This window comes from Buteo buteo, chromosome 6 (assembly GCF_964188355.1).
Source record: "Buteo buteo chromosome 6, bButBut1.hap1.1, whole genome shotgun sequence".
Classification (NCBI taxonomy): Eukaryota; Metazoa; Chordata; class Aves; order Accipitriformes; family Accipitridae; genus Buteo; species Buteo buteo.
Genome location: NC_134176.1, coordinates 33,959,474 through 33,980,260, shown reverse-complemented (window position 1 = coordinate 33,980,260; position 20,787 = coordinate 33,959,474). Strand labels below are relative to the sequence as shown.

The following is a 20,787-nucleotide window of genomic DNA, read 5'->3' as shown; positions in this document are numbered from 1 at the left end:
GGCCGGCCCCCTTCCCTACACAGCGATCGCTCCGAACGGGTCCGCTGCCCTCCGCAGCAGGCAAGAGGAAAAAGGGCGGGCAGGGGCCGGCGGCAGGAACCTCCCGCAGCAACCGCGGCAGCCGGCGGCCCGCCCGGGCCTACCAGCGCGGCCGCCCTGCCCTGCCCTGCCCGCCATAGGCGCCCGGCGCGCTGCCTCCGCGGCCGCGCCCCCCCTGCCCGCCCTCCGCCGGGCCGCGCCCGGCCTCCGCCGCCCCGGCGGGCTGGCAGGGCCGCGGCAGCCGCCATCCCGCCTCTCTCCGGCGCGGCAGCGGCCCGCCGCGCCTCCCGGCCGCTCAGGCAGTCTCCCGGCCTGCCCCGGGAGGAGGGTCCACTGAGGGGAGGCGGCCAAGCGGTAGCGGTAGCAACGGAGGAGCCGGCGGCGTGCGCGGCCCAGGGTGGCCGGGACGGGCGGGCTCCTTCCCCGGCTGCGTTTCGCAGCTGTCACGCACCTCCCCGCTCGCGTTACCGCCCCCCCGGGCCCGCGAGCAACATGAGAGTAGTGGCTTTGATCAGGTAACGGGCTGAGGGAGCGCCCATGTGGGCGAGCGAGGGGGCGGCTCGCAGGCGGAGGCTTGCGGCGGAGGGAGGGCGCGGGGAGAGGCCGAGCCCGCCCGCCCGCCCGCCCGCTCGGGAGCAGCCCGGGGGTCGCGCTCCACCCAGCGCCGCCTGGGAGACCCCCCCTGCCCCGGTGCTTCCCGCCCGTGCGTTTCCTGCCGCCCCCCCCCCCCCCCCCCCCCCTTCCCCGCCTCCCCGGCGCGGAGCGATGGCGGTTCGGCGGGCTCTTCCTCTCAGCCGGCTGCCGGCGCTCGGGCCGGGCCGAGGCGTTCGCTGCCTGTACGCAGGGTAGAGCCGCCACAGTTTCTCTTCTGCTTTTCCTTTATTCCCGGGAGGGTCAAGGACTGCTCGTGTCTGTTTAAAAAAAAACAACCAAAGCCAAACAAAAAAAAAACCCAAACAAAAAGCCAGACCAAAAAACACCACCCGAAATTCTTTTCCCCGATGGATGTCCCGGTCCCCAGCGCGGAGGGAGGGCCCCGAGGCGGCGGCGGGCGGTGGTGGGAGGCGGTGCGGGAGCAGCTGCGGCCGGGGGGTGCGGGGCCTCTGCCCCACGCCCGGCGCTTGGGGGCAGCTCTGCTCGTTTGCAGTTGGATTTCCAGGTGCTTTTCCTTTCCAGATATCTTAAGCTCTCCTAGGATAAGTTTTCTGGACTCTTAACGGTAGATTGTTCTAGCCTGTCTTTTGAGAGAGGTTTCATTTTGCTCGTTTTTAAAAAGATGGAGCTCACTCATTTGGATAGTTGCGCTCGGGACACAGCCCTCTCTGTCAGGGGCTGCTGTGTTTGCTCCCCCCCCCCCCCCACGCTCCTGCCGCTTTTTGTCGGTTTCTGCAGTTCTTGTACTGTAACTGCCTTTTTGTGTGTTTTTTTAGAAAGAGATGAACGTTTTCTAACAAGGACAGGTGTGTCCTTTTGTTGAGAAATAGTAGTTAATTAAAAACCAACAAGCTAGGAAACTTGTAAATGGAAAAGGATTGTGTGGATGTGAGCAGTGTATTTTTATTTTTGGGTGCAGTAATTATTTACTGAAGTCTTAACATTTAATGTATTAAATTCTCTCAGACAATGTCTGATAGCAAACCTTGCTGAAATTGGGGTTGGGCCACAACAATTGCAAATCACTACAAACATTACCTAAAGAGGAAAAAACACAGCAAATGTTATCTACATTTTTCAAGTGTTGCTTAAATACAGAGTAGGAAAATCAGATTTGGTGCTTTTTCTTGTTTTATAGATAAGATTTTTGTCTCCCAGGTTTATTTATTTAGATATTCTCTAAGCAGAGGAATGTGTTAAAAGGCAGGATGAAATAAAATCCTAAAACCAGGTTTCTAACACAATTGCTATTTTAATGGGAAATTTTACAAGGATGGATTTAGTTTCAGTAGTAGTTTTAAGAAGAGTTTTAAAGAGACATCAAAGTGTCTGAAATCTTTGTAACAGACCTAGCCTCAAAGATCAGAGGGGAAAAAAGTATTTGAAAAGTGCTTCTTACTTTTGAAAAGGTCAGGATTATATATAAAACTACTTCAACCTGTTTTTCTTCTAAAATGTTGGCCACACTTAAAGTTGATAGTCTTGCTTTAAGGTGGTATTTATGGGGTAAACCCTGTATTGTGTTTTGCGTTAAATCATGGACATTTCAAAGCCAGTCTTCTACTAGAAATACGATGTTTTCCAACTCTTTAATTCTTCCAGAATTTTCTTGCTGTAAATGGTTACACTTGTCAATAGAAAAAATTTGGCTCAGAAGTCTTTTATAGACCCATACCTTTATGGTTACCGTATTTTTTTTTTCCTGGTATTTTGTTTGTTTATAAGTCTACCTGTTAACATACTTGCAACATTGTCAAAACTAACCCTGACTGTGGCCCAACTTCCTAGTTTTCTACAAAAAGGCCTTATGATTTTTTTCCTGTGATGAGAATTGAGAGGAGTTCCCAGGCTACCTCAGTACCTGCCTTCATCTCTCTTCTTAAAGCTTTTTTCTTTTTTGTTCTTTCTTTTTTTTCTTTGTTACAATCTATTAGACAACAGCCAGGCTGCGACTGTGCCAAGTCCACCTTCCTCCCACAGCATGGGCTGTCTGGCTTCATTGGTTTTAACCATCGTGTTTTACAGCTAGATTAGAAAGCCTTGTAAGTAGGCACCATTTCATTTTGTTTCTTGGTACGGTTAGTTTTTAGGACCATGGTAACAGTAATACAGAAAATAAATAACAGTACAGTAGCATGTGATCTAGTAAGCACTCTACAGATTTTGATCAAGTAATCGGTGGTCAAATGTGGGAAATTGGAATGTAGCCTCGTCTTAACATGTCTTTTTTTTTATAAATTAATTGAAAAGATTAATAGATTTATTCTAGTGTTCTTTTAATTTTTTATTTAAAAAAAGAATACTGAAGTGCTGTAAGCAGCATAGGCAATTATCTACTGTCATATAATTTTTTTTCTGAAGTTGAGTTTGGAGTCGAAATCAGAACTAGCGGGAGGCTTTTATTTTTTTAGAATGAAGTCATTCAGAACAAAAAGAGCCTTTGTCTCATTATGATTCTGTTAAGCCTGAAATTTCACATTATGAAGTGAATACTATCTACATTTTCAAGCTATAAAGCACAGTGTCCAGAATTAATGAACATATGATTTTTTTAAAATCTTTTTTGTCCATAGGTAGGTTAGAAGAAAGTTGTAGGTATGCGTGAGGATAATGTCAGGTAGAGGAACCTTGGATTAGGAATCTATTTATTATCATATTTGTATTTACTTTTATAGCACTGAAACATAAGCAACTGCTCTACGAAAATCTGATAAGTACGAAAGGATGCCGTGTTATTTATACTATTTCTACTTTAGGTTTGCATTATACAGCAAATTAAGGCCAGCATACAGCATTTTAGCATGGATAAAAGCAGAAATTGAAGGGAATAGCTGTATGGTTACATTCTTGTAATGCACTTTCAAGCTGTTGCATAGAGGGCTAGATAAAAGTGGGAACTTCACTTTGGAAATGCTGAAGAAGTTTGTTAGTAGTAGTGTGGTCACAAGGAAACCACCGGTCTATTGTAGCAAGGACTGCTTGTACTATCTGTTCTCCTGTCCATGTCTCAGTGCCTCTGAGGCAAGACACAGTTTTACAGAGCTGGTCTGGATCTCTGTTCCAGTTCCTGCCCTGGACTGGTTTTTGTGCCTTGGTATTTAAAGAAGCTGCACAGAATCTCCACCTGCAGTTGTTTGAAGGCTGTGAGTCTGAACGTGGATTTTGTAAGCAGTGTGTATTCTAGAGCACTCTTAGTTTTATTGTTAGACTGTAATATTTCATTTGATGGTGATTACAGTCCATGAAAATACTATATTTCAGTTACACCAGGAGAGCAGGATTCTTTCCTCACCGATAGTGGAAAAGGTTCCAGTAGACTGTGAATAAATATCAAAATTAATTGTATTTTCTGTATTAGGGTATCATCTCTTGGCCTCAGAGAAGATTATAATACTGTTTATTTTTCTATTTTTTTAATCAGCAGTAATTATTTTTGTTTGTATTTATATACAGTAAAAAATTTGTCAGTGTCAACTGAACCTACTGCCTGTAATAATTACAGCCTTTGAGAATGGGAAGTACATTTAAAATGTTGAAACTTTAGGCAAGGTATCCCATGAAGGATAAATGTTATTCCTGACATGACAGTCTTCATTTAAAAAGACTGCTAATGCTGGCAACTCTGTGGAGCAGATACGTTTTTTTAATCCAAGTTATCTAGTAATGAGTACAGAGTGATTAATCTCTGGAGTAGAAGACAGTCCTTGTTCTGAAGGGATTCCAGTGTAAGTGGCTGTTCTTCGTGGAATCTCTCAGATTAGTAATAAGATACAGAACTGGATATGTGCTTTATGGATACTGTACATAGGCACTATACATATATAGTAAACATTGCATGGTGAAATCATCCTTTTCCTATTGCTAATATTTTGCAACCTTTTTTTTTTTTATTTCAAAACTTTATAACCAGCTCTGATGATGCTAATTTTTAAGTAGTTAGGCAAAAGTCATAAGGAGCCAAAACTTTTATCAGAACTTTTAATTGCCACTATTTTCTTTTTGTTACAGTGGTGGGAAGGACAGCTGTTATAATATGATGCAGTGTGTTGCCGCTGGGCATCAGATTGTTGCTCTAGCCAATTTAAGACCTGCTGAAAATACAGGTATGAAAGCCACATTTCTTATAGGAGATTTTTTTTTATATTAGAAACAATGGAGGCACAACTGTGCCTGAATTAAATTCCTTTATGTGTTTTTATATAGTTTTGCATATTGAAGGACAATCTAGAAATCTTGAAAAGAGGTAGAAAAAAGAAAATGCTGTGTAGACATTTTAAATGTATTTTTCCTCAAAGGAGAAAAAAACAGAAGAAGATGAAGATCAGTAAAAGAAAGGCTTACACAATTTGAAAAAGGGAGAGGACGAATATCCCGGTGGTAAACGAAGGGATTGTGAGTTCAGTAGCACAAATAGTAAAAGGTGGTAGAGGATATCATCAAACAAAACAAGCACTGTGTTTCTAGAAATGCTTTAAACTGGCATAAGCCATTCCAGCTGCCAAAAATATGCAGTTTTGCTGCTGCTCATTCATTTTTACCCTTGTGTATCTTCCTCCATTATTCTAGCCCAGCATTTGTGAACTGGATTGAGGAACTGATCTAGGTTGGAATTGACTTTGATGCACTTCTTTTTCCTGCCTGTGTCATTCCTTTTAGCTTGGACCAGTTTTCTGATCAGTTCCTCATAGGCTGCACCTAGACTTATTTCTACGAAAGAGAACAGGAGAAACTCAGGTAGTCTAAGTCAGTGGTGAGGTAAAAGGGTGCTGAGTACTTCTGTGTTGGCCTAGAGCATACATTGAACTTGAAGTGAGACTTGAGAAGGAAGTGAGTTGTTTCCCAGTTGGTAGGGCAGAATGTTAAAGTATGTTAACGTAGGTTAACTGTTCAACATATGTTAAACAATTAAGTTTGATATCTGGTAACTGTATGGGAGGAAGATACACAGAAAGCGAAGGAAAAAGGGAGCTGCCATCACAAATGAGTCATGGACAGAACTGGCAAATGCTAGGGAGTACAGGAACAATTTATTTTCTGGGTAGCTAGGACATAATAATCTCTAATCTTGTTGAAATATGTTGTCTTCAAACTAATTTATCCACATCAGAAATGTAGAATATTGTCATTAAAATCATAAAATGCTCTCTTTAAGTATGTAGTTGGAAATTTTGTGGAAAGTTAATTGAGGTGCTTCAGGCAATAGTGGATTCTATGCCATTCATTTTATTTTATCTTGTACCACTGTTGCCTGGAGAGTCTCAATTAATAAAGAAACTGTGTATTCTGAACTGAGTATCAGTTTAAAGACCTTGTCATATTCATGTATGTTGAAAAACACTGAGTTTTCTTTTAAATCAACTCTTCTGGTCTAGGTTGGTTAGTTGTGATTATGGGTTTGGACTTGCCTATTTTGAGCAAAAGCGTATCTGTTGTAGGGCATCAAATGTGACATGACCTAATTGTTACATCACAAATTAGTTATCTTGATCAATGTTACAGACCTTTCTCTTTGCAAGACGTGCTACATAGGTATACAGCAGAGATGCTTGATGTGTCTGTGTAAATTAAGAGAAGTTCCAGTATTACAAATTACCATTAGAACAGTGAACTGTGTTAGCTTTTAATGAAGTGGAGATTTCACCAATAATGTATTGCTTTATCAATCTGTTTGAAAAATTATCTGAAAGATTTTCTATATGAATGGTTTATCATATAGTTTGAGGTTTAATTCTAATCCATGATGTCTGCATTTTAGCTGTTTTGTTCTTACCTGCTAGCTACAAACTGCTTGTAAGAAAATTCAGTTAAATTTTTCTCCTGGTTAAGGAAATAGCAGCAAAGAGTTGATTTTACTTCAAGCTTAATTTTTAAAAGGAATGTTCCTATTAAAATTACCATATAAATAAGAGCAGAACTGGACTGTTACAAGAATTTTGGATGAAGCAGGGAGGAATACTAAAGAAGAAATAGACACCACAATTTCCAAAGAGGCAGCATGTTTGTGACACATGTCTTCCTCTCCATACATCTGTTGGGTGGAGAAATGTATTTTTTTTTCCCTCCTATGTTTATAGAGCTATTGTCATCAAACATCTTCTTGTGAACCGAAAAATACTAACATCAATGCTTTGTAGTATTATCTGTAATTGTTGAAATAATGTACCTAATATGATTGTTTCTTAATTGTGGCAGGGCAGACTGATGAATTGGACAGCTATATGTATCAGACAGTAGGACACCATGCCATTGACCTATATGCTGATGCATTGGATTTGCCACTCTATCGTGGTTTCATAAAGGGTACCAGTGTAAATACTGGAAGAGTGTATACCACATGTCAAGAAGATGAGGTTGAAGACCTTTACCACCTCATGAAACTTGTTAAGGTATGCTGAATTAAAAGAATTAAATAATTTGGGACAATTATATTGCTTAACTCATTTATGAATTTAAGTAAATTACCCACTTTGGTGTTTAAGGAAAGCTTTGAGAAAAAAATTGAATACTTTTACACGTTTTATTTCCATTCCTTTGTTCTTCCTGGCACTGTAAATATATAGCATAACTTTATTCCTTTTTGCCCAGTGTAAATCAGACTTACTAATCCCCATTTCAAGCTAAAACCTTGTTCCTATTTAATGAAAACACCTGTAACAGGTGCTCGGCATATACTACAAAAAACATAGTTGTGAAAATTATCTATAAATAAAATGTTTTATGTAGTTTCATATTTGAAATAACACATTGGTTCATTACTGGAATGAGAGATCTTTTGGGTCTTGTGCATTTATCAGTGTATGGAAAGTAATGTCTAGACATTTCCATTTGTGTACACTTACACTCTGCAAACTAGAATCTGTTATTTGTTTGTATGTCACAGATCATTCACAAAGTATTACAGAATATTTTGCAATGATAGTTTTGATTCTGGAAGCCCTGTAATATATTCTAACATATCACATAATGCGATGACACGTATCAATCCTTTTTTAGCTATAAAACCCTTTAAAGGGAGATAATGGGTGTATTTCCTAAACCACTTGAAATCTATTCTCTGTTCGTTTCCAAAATGTTTCATGTAGTATTTTGTTTTCCATTGGAATTAAATCAGATCTCACTGAAACAAGTAGAAAACCTCCCATTGGCTCCAGACGGTTTTACGAAGTTTTAATGAACATGCTACGTCTATTCCAGTTAATTGTGTTGATGACTGTAGTGCACAGTACTGAAACGATACAATGTTCACAAAATCAGTTTAATTGCTATTTTTAAAAAAGTAAATACATGTTTAATTTTATTGATCAAACTAGTTGGCTACTTTGTGAAAGTTGAGCTAAAGATATTTGTAGTCTTCAATTCAGGTATCGAACATTTTCTAGCCCCCTTTCCTCCATTGAAATGAGAATTGAGATTCATTAACCTAAAAACTTCAGGCTTATTCTCTGTTCAATTTAAAAAAAAAATTAACTTGTAGATAAGACCTGAGAATGTGGTTGGACTGCATAGTGCTTCCTGAACCATGTTGGATTCGAATATTGCATCTTCTAAACATTTTTGGCAGGGAAGTCGTGTTCCTCTAAAGTAAAATCAAGATCATACACCTGTGTTGGAGTATGAGACTACAAAACAGGAGAACAGTGCGTGTAGGCTGTATGGTCTCAAGTTGCGCCAGGGGAGGTTTAGATTGGATATTAGGAAAAATTTCTTCACTAAAAGGGTTGTCAAGCATCGGAACAGGCTGCCCAGGGAAGTTGTGGAGTCACCGTCCCTGGAGGTGTTTAAAAGACATGTAGATGTGGTGCTTAGGGACATGGTTTAGTGGTGGACTTTGCAGTGCTAGGTTTACGGTTGGACTTGATGATCTTAAGGGTCTTTTCCAACCTAAATGATTCTATGATTATGCTCTAGAGTGCTTCATAGAGGTTGTAAATGGAATGTGCGTATCATGCAGTACAGGAATTGAAGGAAGTATGGTACAGCAGTTTTAAATTATTTTTGAACCACGATAGTAGTAGAAATTAGAAGGGCTAGTATATGCTGTCTCTTATAGCTGTGTACTAACAGCTTTCTGCCACTGGGTAAGATAATAAATTACTGATCAATTTAATTAAAAATGGGCAGATTAGTGGCAATTAAGACGATACTTCCTTTTCGATTCTTGGTGTCTTTGGAGAAATGGATGCCTGACATAAATTAATGCTAATGTTAAATCTTGACAACTTCTGCTTTGGAAGTTTGTACATGATAATTATAACTATGGTTGAAAGAGATGTTATCAAGTTGTCTGGAACTAAATAACTATTTCTTTCCTGTATAGAAACATTAATTCCACTATATGATATTTTAAAGATGTAATTATTAACAATATACTGCCTTTATGTTAGACTTTGGATAACCATGTCTTTACAGTCAAACCTAGCTATGAAATTCTGGTGCAAAATTTCCGTAGAAGTCTTGCATATTCTGATAAATAATTGCAAAATTATCAGGGGGACGTAAACTACAGCAGCTGTGAGTTTTTCTTTTGTGTTAACAGTAACTTTGAAAGCTTTCTATTTTATAAGTGCAGTTTTGTAGCTTTACTATGTAAGTCTGAATCACTGAGGATTTTGCTTTAGGATTTTTTTTCCCCAGATGTTAATAGTTTTGAACAGAGAGCTCAATTTGCATTCTGTTGAAGGGAGGGGAGGAATTTGCGGAAGCCTTGTCAAAACGCATCCTTGAGTGGACGTAATTTCAAAACACTGGTCAAACCAACATAGCTCTGTTTTTCTGTCAAATGGTTTGGGCCCAAGAATACAGGAAAGGTGTGTCTAGATCAAAATCACATAATGTTCCTCACTTTCCGTTTGTAAAGAACACTTGCGTTGCAAGTACTTCTCTAGTAAAAAATAAAAACAAAACACATTTGAAAAAGTAGTATGAATTTGAAACTATTTGATGTTTTTAAAAACAATGTTATGAGAACAAGATTTCTAAAAAGCTAAATAATCCCCTGCAGTGCTGGGAAACCCAGGATGACAGTCTTGTTCTAGTTCATGGAACACAGAAAGTGATGTTGACTGCTGATGACTGTAAACCTGCTAATTTTATTGTCACAAACGCAGATGATTGATAGCTATGAAGAAAATCTATATTTATTTTTTAGTTGCCTAATGCCCTGTTTTAGATTCTGTAGTCAGTATACATTTTGAAACATATTAGATTATTTATATGATGTCTAAATGTATCTTACTATGCAGTCCTCACCTGGTAGTAGAATATTTACTTTGTGAGACATGGAAATCCTGAACTCTAAGGAATAATTTAATCTACTCTCCATGTTACTGAATAGGGATTACTGATACCCTTGTTTGTCCATGTTTGTTACTTTGTGTATTGGAGATTTCTCGAGCAAAGCATGTAAAGCACTAGAGTTTCTTAGTTATCCGCATTACCGTTCAGGGTTTTATCATGGTGCTGTCTTTGAAACCAGGAAATGTATGGGAAAACTGTGTTTCTTTCCCTTTAGTGGTTGGAAAGGCTGGAGCATGGAGGCGTTTTTATGAAACTTTCCTACAACATACTTCTCAATATAGGCATATTTAACTGCTTTCTCTCCTTTTGAATGTAATTATGATCTTGTCCAAATAATACATTGATGTTTTATGCAAGCGCATGCAGGAGTGGTGTTAGATGGGTTGAATGTTGGATTGTTTTCTGTATCTTATGGAACTATGGCTAAACTTTCGTTTAGGGCAGTGGTTGTAGCAGCTTCCAGACTATACAAACCAATGCAAGATAATTAACGTTAGTTCTGGGTTTCAGTAGACAGTTCTGTCCTCTTCCAAGTTTCTTGCCTTATCTCCTCAGCTCTGTGAAGACTTTGCCTTTATTTGGTAAGTTTCCACTGCTGGAGTAACTTGTAGAATACTTGAACTTGAAAAAACAGCTAGAATAAAAAACTTTTTTATCATCTTTTTCAGTAACATTTTTTATTACTTGAGTTTCCTGAAATTAGTATTTAAAAAGTTGATTCTATTTATAGTTTCTTTGTAATATATTTCCCTGTGTTTATTATAAAGCATGCAAGTTCATTTTCAGTGCATTTTCAGTTTTAACATGTTATTTCTGTCAGAGTTCTTTTTGTGGTGCACTTTGTGGGTTCAGAACCTGCAAGCTTACAAAAAAATAAAGAGTACAATTGAAAGAAATTAATATATTGGATCTCAGGACTGAAGGATTATTAATTGTGCTATCACCCATTGACCATCAGCTGAAAAATAAGAACTGATGTTGGATATATTGGATGTATGAAACACTTGAATAATAACAGCCTTTGCTTGTGGCACTATTTCATTTTATCAGTCACATGGAAGGGGAAAGAAAGAAAATTTATTTTCTAAAATATTGTCATGTTCTGGAGCAGTGATCTTATAACTCAGTCACTAAGAAGAAGTAACATGGTTTTTAGTTACAGCAACAAAGAGCTTACTAATATGGTGTGACTCCTATATTTAATAGTTTTTTTTAAAGGACAGGATCATGATTTTTGAAATGGACCCAGACTGATGTTTACTGAGGACAGGAAGTATTTCTGTCTGAGAGTTAAAATTGCAATAGCTGTGTAATTGTAGGTGTTATTTAAGATGGTATTTTGTCTCAGACAAAGTACTTTGGCTGTGCGGGTTCAGCTGGAATACAGGTAACTTAGGTACTATCATTATTCAGTGAAACTCCCTAAGACTTGGAGTTCTTCAGGAAAGAGTTCCTCAGGGTTTGAGATGAGTAGATGAAATACAAGGTTATTCTGTAGCCTTTGGACAGGGATTAATTCCCTCACAGAAGATAAACCTTTCGGTTCCTCATTATTACTAATAGTCTTCCATGCTAAGGAAGTTTTCCTTTCACCCTTCTCCAGAATTTAGCTGCTGTAGTCAATGGGTAAAATGAGTTCTTGGATTCACTCTGGTGGCTGACTTTCTGTGGCTTTTGTACAGCCAAACGTCTAGATGCTCTCATCAGGAAAAAATACATTAATAAATGGAATGTAATATTCTACTGCAGGCATTGCTTGTCTGTCTTCACTGTTATAAAATGTGTTTAAAATAAACAGTAAAGTATTTAGAAATAGTAATTTGGCTTTTAGGTGTCTATTTTAATCAGCTCTCCATAGTCCCTGTGACTTCAGTCGTAGTATTTATATGATGAAGACTAATAGTGTACTCTTAACTCATACAATTAAGGTTTGCAGATTTTCTTAAGAGTCTTAAACATCTAAATATTAGATTGTAGAATAATAAATAAAGATCTAAATATTAGTTGTGGAATCCTGATTGACTTCAAGAACCTGTAATCTGAGAACCTCAGCATGCTGTTCACCAAACTATTTTTGCAGTTTATAAGTTCAGACAAAGTAGATAGCTTCCCCCCTCACTGATGGGATTCAAAGAGTTCAGAAGTGTGCAGAACAGTTCTGTTCTAGTCATCATTTCCCATCTTTTCAGTTGAAGAATATCTTATCTTTTCCCTATTATGATTTGAATTATTTGTAGATGTATAGACTAATTCATCAAAGGTATGTTTCTCAACATTTTTAGAAAAGATTAAATTATAGGGATTATATTTGTCTTTATGCTGAATTTCCAAAATAATCAATCCTCTGTAATTTTTTCCCCTATATTTTAAGATTATTGCAAATCAACATTACTGTGCCCTTGATATTTTGATAGATTAACTTTATATATAAAATTCAGCAATTGAAACAGAATTTATGTACAGGAAGTGAAATTATAACAACAGTATTGAAAAAAACATCCTAAAAAATCTTCAGTGCCCAGACAGAGGGAACAGTGATAGATAAAACAATGGAATTTATTTCTTGGGCCCTCTACTACTCATGTTGATCTGATGAACATTTGGAGACCATATCTCTTAGCACACTTCTTTTTGCCCTTAGACATGAAAGTTAAATGTGAACTTTTAGAAATTGTATGAAATGTCTACCTACACTGACAAGAAATAAATAACCGTGCTTCTTCATTAAGTAAGGGGTTTTTTTGAGACAAAGTATTTTCTGTGGTTTTTCATGCGGCATAGGCTAAGTTCTTCTACCTTTTGTAATGACTAGATTTTTATCTGCGAGAATTTGAATTGTCCCTTTGCACTCATCATGTTCAGTGATTCTTTTTTTAATTGACTTGTTATTTTTTCTTTTAATTACTTCTGGAGCAGAGCTCCGTAGCTTCCTCCAGCTAGGGGATGACCATTGTCATCAGCAGTGAATAAGAGTGTGAATTAAGGGAAGAGGGTAGGAATTAATTGCATAGTTGGCAATGTTTTAAGGAGTGTAAAAAATAATTATGTATCTTGTTCCATTCACAAGACATGGTTTGTTTAGGTTTGTTTTTTTTTGTTTGAATTTTAAAATGAGATGGCAACAAGGAATTTTTTTTAATCAAGAGGAAGCCTGTCATTCTCCATGTCTCATCTGAACTGTTCAGGAAGGATCAATTTTTTTTCCAGAAAGGGATCTTGAGCAACATCTTTGAGGTAGTTTCTTACCGTGAGAAATGTTGAGCTTTATGTAAACAAAAAATCACTGTATTTGTCCCCGTTAGGTGTGTGGAGTTGTTTTCACTCATTCTCAGTCTTGTTGTGTTAATATTGAATAAGCAGAGACAGTCAGGCTGGTGGTGAAAGATGGTAAGCAAGCCCGAGGGCTTGTTCTGGTCAGCTTTAAACCTCTGATTGCCAGGTTTTCCTAATTTCCCATTTCCAGGGCATCTCTAGTGTGACCTTGCCTGCTGAATATGATGTTCTGGCTTGCAAGATTCTCACATGCATTTGGAAATGGGCAGCCAGGCATTGTTTACAGGACGCCAAATGAACCGTGCACTCACAGCAAGTTTGATAAACACACATTTCCTCCTTTTATCAGTGAGATTGCAGAATGTGAAGTATGAGTTTCCAGTTTTACTCATTCCCTTCGAACCTTTTCCTGTTTAAAAACTGAATCTCACTAATTGGATGATGATACATCCTTAGATTTTGTTTTGCTTTTTTGTTATTGTTGTTTTGAACTGGTCACTGACACTTTATTTCAGTGCCTACCTTGACCAAGTTTGGCAGACTTTCAGATAAAAGCTTTCCATTTGTTCAGCACAGAAAAGGTTCATCCCTATCAGTGTAAAGTGAACGGTAATTAACAGTAATGACTTCTAATCACTTTGCTTTTATACTCCTTTAGGAGCACTGCTATTATCCAATGTAGTTAAGTGAAATGCTTGTATATGAATCAACAATGCTGTATTTCTTCTTGCAGCTATTGCTCATAATCAAGCTTTGAATAAATTACGATAGTAAAATTGGTTTTAATGTGCTGTGTTGCATGGGGAGAAAGGAACCTCAAATACCTTGTTAAATATCTTGAATATTTAGAGAGTCATCTACTAACATTTTGGCATTCCGTATTGTAGTTAAATGGAAAAATACATTAAGATGTTTAAGTCAATTTTGTAAACGTTATCAAAACTTTTTTCATGGTTTGAATTTTATTTAAGTGACATTCATAGACTCAACAGCCTCAGTAACACCCCATTTGGATCCAATTGCACATCTGTAGGAGTGAACTACAACATTTCTGAGTTAAAAGTTAACTGCATTTTACATAGAACAAACATGTATCTTAATTTGAGAACTTCACCTGTTCTAGTCTAGTGTCATAGTGTATATTTAGTAGGTTAATATGCATTTCTTTTATTAATACTGTGTATCTAACAAACTGTTAGTTTTGTTTACATGCATGCAACCTGCCTGGCTGCAATCATATACACTTCAAAAGGAGTATAAAAGTAAGACTAGTGAAATTTTATTAATACCTGGAAACAATAAAATAAGATGAAACTTTATTTTAGCAAAACTAGACTGCTAGAAAAAATGCTAATAAAACCCAAGAGCTAAACAGATTACTAGACTGGTAGTATTTTTAGCAATTTTAAAATCTGATTTGGAAACAGAATTAGGCTAAAGACAGAATATATATGAATTTGAAATTTAGTGAACTTTTCCACTTAACATTGCATGTACAGGACCTGTTTGGAAGCCAATGATGGCAAAACCTGGATGAAACCCATTTCTGACATCACATTAGTTTTTGGTTTTATTTATCTTTTATTAACAAGTTGCTCGAAACAATTGCTTAAATCACTGAAAAGGGAATCCAGGTCTTATTGTGAAAGAAATGGAGTCTTGCTTGGTAAATATATTTGTGTTATCTGTTTTTTGCAATTTAAAAAAAAATACTGGATTGTAATTTTCTGTGGCAATTTCCTTTCTCCTCCACAGTTACCATCACAGTTCCTATGCATGTGGATGTGAGTATCCACAGGCACCATCTGTGGTTTTGATATTGTTTGTTTTGTTCATTCATTCACGTAGCTGTAGATAATTTTCTGGTACATGTTTTGTTTGCTTGAGGATCTTCTCTGTTAGCATATATTCTTTGGTTTATAATGAAGTTATTCCCTAACTTAATTTGGGAATACCTTCCATGTAGCTTTTCCTCTTTAAATGTGAATTTGAGTCAGTGTTCATAAAAGTCCTATGTTGTTTGATGTAGTACTGTGAAGCATGCTGCTTGTGGGTTTTGACACCATGTTGTTGAAAAAGAGCAGTACCTTTCTCCTCTACAGTTTCATTTAAATGGATGGTACTATCCATATCTTATTTCAGTACTTTGGTTTCTTACTTGGCATCTTCATCATGCTTTTTAAAGATAAAAATGAAAAATATAAAAAATGGATTCTCTTATTCTGTGCTGAGGTAACTGGCTGCTTTATATTATTTACACTTCTCATTAGGCAGCGGTAATACATGTTTTAAAATTTATTAGTGTTTAATGAAATGTAATTGGGGTTAGTTCTAATAAAATAAAATCAAGGACAGGCAAGCTTTCATATAAATGAACAGTAAAACATTTATCAGATTTGTCTTCATAAATATTTTTATCTCTGAAGCTCATTCTTTGTGTAAAAATAATTTTGCTTTCTTATACAATTACTGTTATTTAAGCTGACTTATTTAACACCCCCCCCATTGATATGAATGTCATACATACAGCAATTGCATGGTTACATTATTTTCAGTTGGACACATACTGTTTCTGATCAGTATACTTAAAGATAATTCTTCTGGAAAGGCTGGGATTTCATTTGGTTTATATTGCACCAACATTACCATTTTCAAAATAGAAATGATTGATTTGTAACTGTCATTATGAAAAGGAATAAAACAGATCTGGCCTTTTACGCTGTAAAAGGACTGTACAGTATGGAGATGTTCTTTCTGTTGATAAATTCTGCCTGTGGAAGAATTGCATAACAGTCATCACTCATTTTCATATTGATTATGAGTGGGATTCCAGTAATAGGTTGCTGTTTGCAAAGGATAAGGCGGCACTATGATTAGTTACCTTTTCCATGGAAAGTACTACAAAGGAAAATGCCAAATGTGTGCACTGCAGTATTCCTATCAGCCTGACAGTCTGTTATGTGAACTTTTTTTCAGTCCATTTTCCTTCAGAAATACAGCTTCAGTCTTTTTGCCTTATTATTGTTCTAGGTTTAGTGCATTTGCATGCTCTCCTAACTCCAGATTCTTTCTTTAGTTAGTTATTTATTTTCCTGACAGTCTTCTGTTCTTAGGCCCTGTCACCATTGTAACTCTTGAAAACTGATACAACAGTGCCCTCTGTAGTTTCTCCCTACATGGTTACTACCTACAGCTGGTTTTGAACATTCAGGTAAAGAACAGGATGTTTAGACTTATTTTTAGCTCAAACAAAAGCCCTTTTTTTCTTAAGGAAACATTTTGATTTTTCGCTGACTGTTTTACATGCAAGAAAGGGAACAAAAGAAACTGTTCCGAGTCATCTTTTAGGTTTATAAGCTCTCTTGTCGTTATCTAGTGAAAATCTGAAATTGTATCAGGCATTCAGGGCAGTCTTTAAAACTGGATGGGGTTTTCTGAGTTGTGTAGGTTTTCCTGATGTTTTTGTTTGAAGTGGAGCTTCAAAACAAAAGAATTTTAAACTTACTTCCTTTGTGTTTGTTGCTTTTCCTAAACTAGGTCTTGCATGATCTGCCAGGGACTAAAGACATACTCACCAGCAGAACACCTAAGCTTTATTAATGATGTTGTTTTAATTCACACAGTGACTGAAGTAATTGTTGTTCATTAGCATTGATTTGTCTCCAAAACTAATTTACAATTTAGATTTCTCTTTTACCTCATTATAGCTTAATATGCAAATAACTTTTTATTCTGTGTTTTCTGCAGAACTTGTTGGACAGGTTCAGTATTGAACACGTATGTTCCCTGCATTTGCATGCACGCACATTCACACTCATATGCTGACATTTAAATATTATAAACTACGATAAAAAAGCATGACCTTTTAAAAAATAAATGCTTTAACTACAATTAGTTTCTTCTGTAACAGCATCGTAAAAGTCACTCTGTGAAAAGTTAAATGGCTTTATTTTATGATGGGGAGTGTTAATGTATGTGTAGAACACACTCTTAATGCACTTCTATGAAATGAAAATCATAAGTCATTGCAGTAAATTATAGTTAATGATGTAACCATTGATGGCTATTCAAAACATGAGTCTAATGATTTGTGTAAAACACATGACTGCCCACATGCCTTAGTTCGTTTGGAACAGTAGATAGATAAACGCACCAGCTTTCTACTTCTGCTTCTACATTTTTTCTGTGTAACAACTGATAAGAATTTTAGTGGAGTAAATAGTACATCACAAACCACTTCTTGCAGTATTTGAGATCTGGTAATAAATGATGATGAAGACTAATTTAAAATTAAATTAATAGGTGAGATGCTTTCGGAGTGTAGTGTGTAGAAGCTTTGATTTTTGTCTGCCTGTTTTATGGGTAATCTCTAGCCTCTAGTCATATGATGTCTTTACTTTTTATCATGAGATTTTATATACTGAAATGTTGCTGGAGGAAGCAACTATTATGGCATAATGTGCACTGACTGATCCAGAAAATACCCCATATTTACTATCCATTAACATCAAACAATTACAGAAGTTAAAAAGGTGACCCATGTTTTTTAAGTAAAACAACTATTATTCTACTGGCAAAAAAATAATGTTAAATTTGGTCAAAACGAGTTTACTTCACTCTAAATTTAACTGAAACTCTGAATCAAGCTTAATTCTTGCACTGATTGCATGATTATTGTTCATCTTAAATATTGGTGGTTTTTTGTTTCATTTTTGTTAATGAGCTTCTTCATGCATGTGGGGTTTTTTTATGGTAAAACAAGTTTTGTTTTGTTTTGTTTTGTTTTTTTTTCTACAATATGGCCAAAGTATGTATTGTTATAATTTTAAAGGGATCTTGAAAGCTTACTTCATAAAGAAAGGGTAGAAATTGAGTATTAGAAAAAAGAGGCGATATAAGTTTCTACTTTAAAGTAAATAGCTACTTTAGACATGATTTTAATCTTTTCAATGGAACTTCATCACAGTTTGCTCTCTTTAGACAAATCTGTCTATTCAGATCAGTAGGAATTTTGCTTAGAAAATGAATTCTTAATTAAAATAATATTTTAATGAAGAAAGCAAATAGAGGTAATTTGTTATAAGTGTGATCTGGTTGGCGATGAGAGAAGGATTTAATTTTAAACTGCAACATTTGAGACAGATAAGGTGCTGTCTATTTGGAAAAATGACTCAGGTGTATTTTCTTGCAATGAAACTAGCAAATTAAGATTCAACATAATTAAAATAGAGATAAATGTAGATTACATTATTGGAGACAATGAATTACAGCTTTTCTGTCTACTGAGAGCTGGCATAATTTACCAAGACCAGGCAAAGAAGTGACAGAGCAGCCACTGCAGATGCTTATAGGAAATGTCCTGTTCAGTCCATGTGCTTTTTCTCTTTTTAGTTAAAATGTCAGTGATGATTTTATCCCATCCTACAGTCATTACCTCCCCCCCAAATACCACACTTCTTTTCATCTAGTTCGATTATGTGATCTCTGTTTGAAATATTTACTGAAGGAGAATATATGTTTAAGGTAAATCTGTAGTTGAAAATACTTGTTTTCAAATAACTTGCTTAAGACGGATCTCTCAATAATTTTCAAATGTCCTTTCGTAAAATCTGGGCTGATGCAGGGTAGTTAAGGGTGTTTCTGAAGGTCATCTTAATTTTAATTTCCAGTATTTCTTTGACTCCAAAATACCAAGACATGTGAAGGCTGAATGTTGGGAATGTCATTTGTATAGAAAATAATATCTATTTCAGTTTACTTGGTTAACAGTTGCCTACGCTGTTAATGTTAGTTATAAGAAGAAAAATAGATATTGCAATTGCAAATGGAACATTATTTGACATAACAAAAGAAATACTGACTTCTCTCACTGGAGACATTTATAAGAATCTTTGTTTATGACCCCAGGGCAGTCTTTATGATTAAATTTGTATTTTAAGACCTCCTTTTTTAGGATATTCTTTTAAAGACATTTTTTTCTTCTACTTTTAAGACACTCTTTCTTTCTATGGAACTTGGTCACATGAGAATCTTTGACGGCATAATATTTTTAAAGAAAAAATTAGTACTTGGGTTTTACTTGGTTACTTGATGGCCTGTCTGTTTTTATAACTATAGGAAGTATAGATAATATTCTCAAAACCACTGTGAAGTGTCAGTAGATACTGAGGAGGTAGGGACTAAAACCAAATGAACACTCTTCCTTTGAAGTATTTTCTTATGGACCTGCTTGTTCTGTATTCCTTAAGCATCTTGTTTTGCTGTCTTCTGTGTTATCCACAACCCCCGTTTGTTTTTTTTTTTTTATTTTCTTCTGTTGTTCTGCTTACACAGTGACTTGATAAGTTGTACTGCATACTATATTTGATGGGTTTGGGCCTTTTTTTTTTTTTTTTTTTTTTGGGGGGGGGGGGGGAATGTAGTTTTGGTATCCAAAATAGTGATACCATTGTATTTCAGGAAGGCACAGTTTATTACAGAATATGTCATCCAAGTAGGTGCATTAAACTACCTGGCATAGCTTTGTCTTCTCGGCTTTCTTCAGCTTCTGTGTTCCCTGGGCAATGTACCAGCACAAAGAAAGTATTAATATGTATAGATATATGATATTTTGTACATCTTGAGTTTAACCTGTAATGTTTGTGATTTTACAGAGCTAGATAACTGTTGGTTTATAATTGCTGGGATTAATATATTAGTCTTTCCTCTTCATGTAGTCATGTTTCATTTTGCTACAGTTTATTTTATAAAGTCCAGTAATTCTTTTTGCTTTCACATTACTTAACTTTCTTTAGACCTCTGCAGATTTCCAGTAATTTTGATACTTTTGTGCTACAGTAACCCTCTGTGCCACCTTTAGGATTATCCTTATTCTTTGGAGACCAGTCCTGTGTTCTTAGGGAAAGTCTGTCAGTCATTATTTATTACCCATTTGTCATTGTGACTTATTCATTGCTTACATCACCATTCTCAAAAGTATCGCTTTACAGAAATGGTGAACGGTGCTGTGAAGGAAAGATCAATAAATGCTTTCAAAGGAAGATTTACCCTGGGACTTAGATCCTCTTTTTAATACTAAATCTGTGCTGTTAGTTATGAGATGGTTTTAATATTTTGACATCAAGTACCCTGTTTCTCAAAATGGAAAGATGCTATTGTGTTAACTAACTTTTGTGGAGCAGTATGATTTCGGCAGTTAAGTTGCATAGTGTCTTAATTTTCCAATTTTCAATACTTAGTGGCTTTTTCTGAATACTTTTCTGAGCTGAAAGTATGCAGTTTCATTCCCAAAGAAAAAGTGATAATTCATTTATATAATAAACACTTGAAAAAATGTCTTTGAATTTTAGTGATACTGTCATATGTAACTGCACAAGGAGAGGAGAGTGCTTGTTTGAAATCATCAGTTGGAAAAAAAAAAATTCTACTTCTCCCCATGCCTATTTAAATTGCTTTGAGAACTTGATGACCCACGCTGTCTTTCCAGACCATTCAATTCCACGTGATATGGTGACTATTGACACC

General features: G+C 36.5%; 1 protein-coding gene across 7 annotated transcripts in view; it reads left to right on the top strand.

Annotated features, from left to right (window-relative positions):
* Nucleotides 1-263: 263 nt before the first annotated feature.
* The window catches only part of DPH6 (diphthamine biosynthesis 6), a 216,021-nt gene continuing 195,497 nt past the window's right edge, over nt 264-20,787 (top strand). For 3 of the 7 annotated variants that reach the window (XR_012650751.1, XR_012650748.1, XR_012650747.1), the window contains exons 1-3: nt 264-554; nt 4,702-4,796; nt 6,886-7,079. Coding sequence is in view for 2 of the 7 variants with exons in the window: in XM_075030369.1 (XP_074886470.1) it covers nt 532-554; nt 4,702-4,796; nt 6,886-7,079 (312 nt within the window). In the remaining 5 variants the exon portion in view is untranslated. Of the gene's footprint in view, nt 555-2,291; nt 2,736-4,701; nt 4,797-6,885; nt 7,080-20,787 lie in introns of those variants that run through there. The other 4 variants (XM_075030369.1, XM_075030368.1, XR_012650749.1 and 1 more) reach the window with 3 other exon arrangements.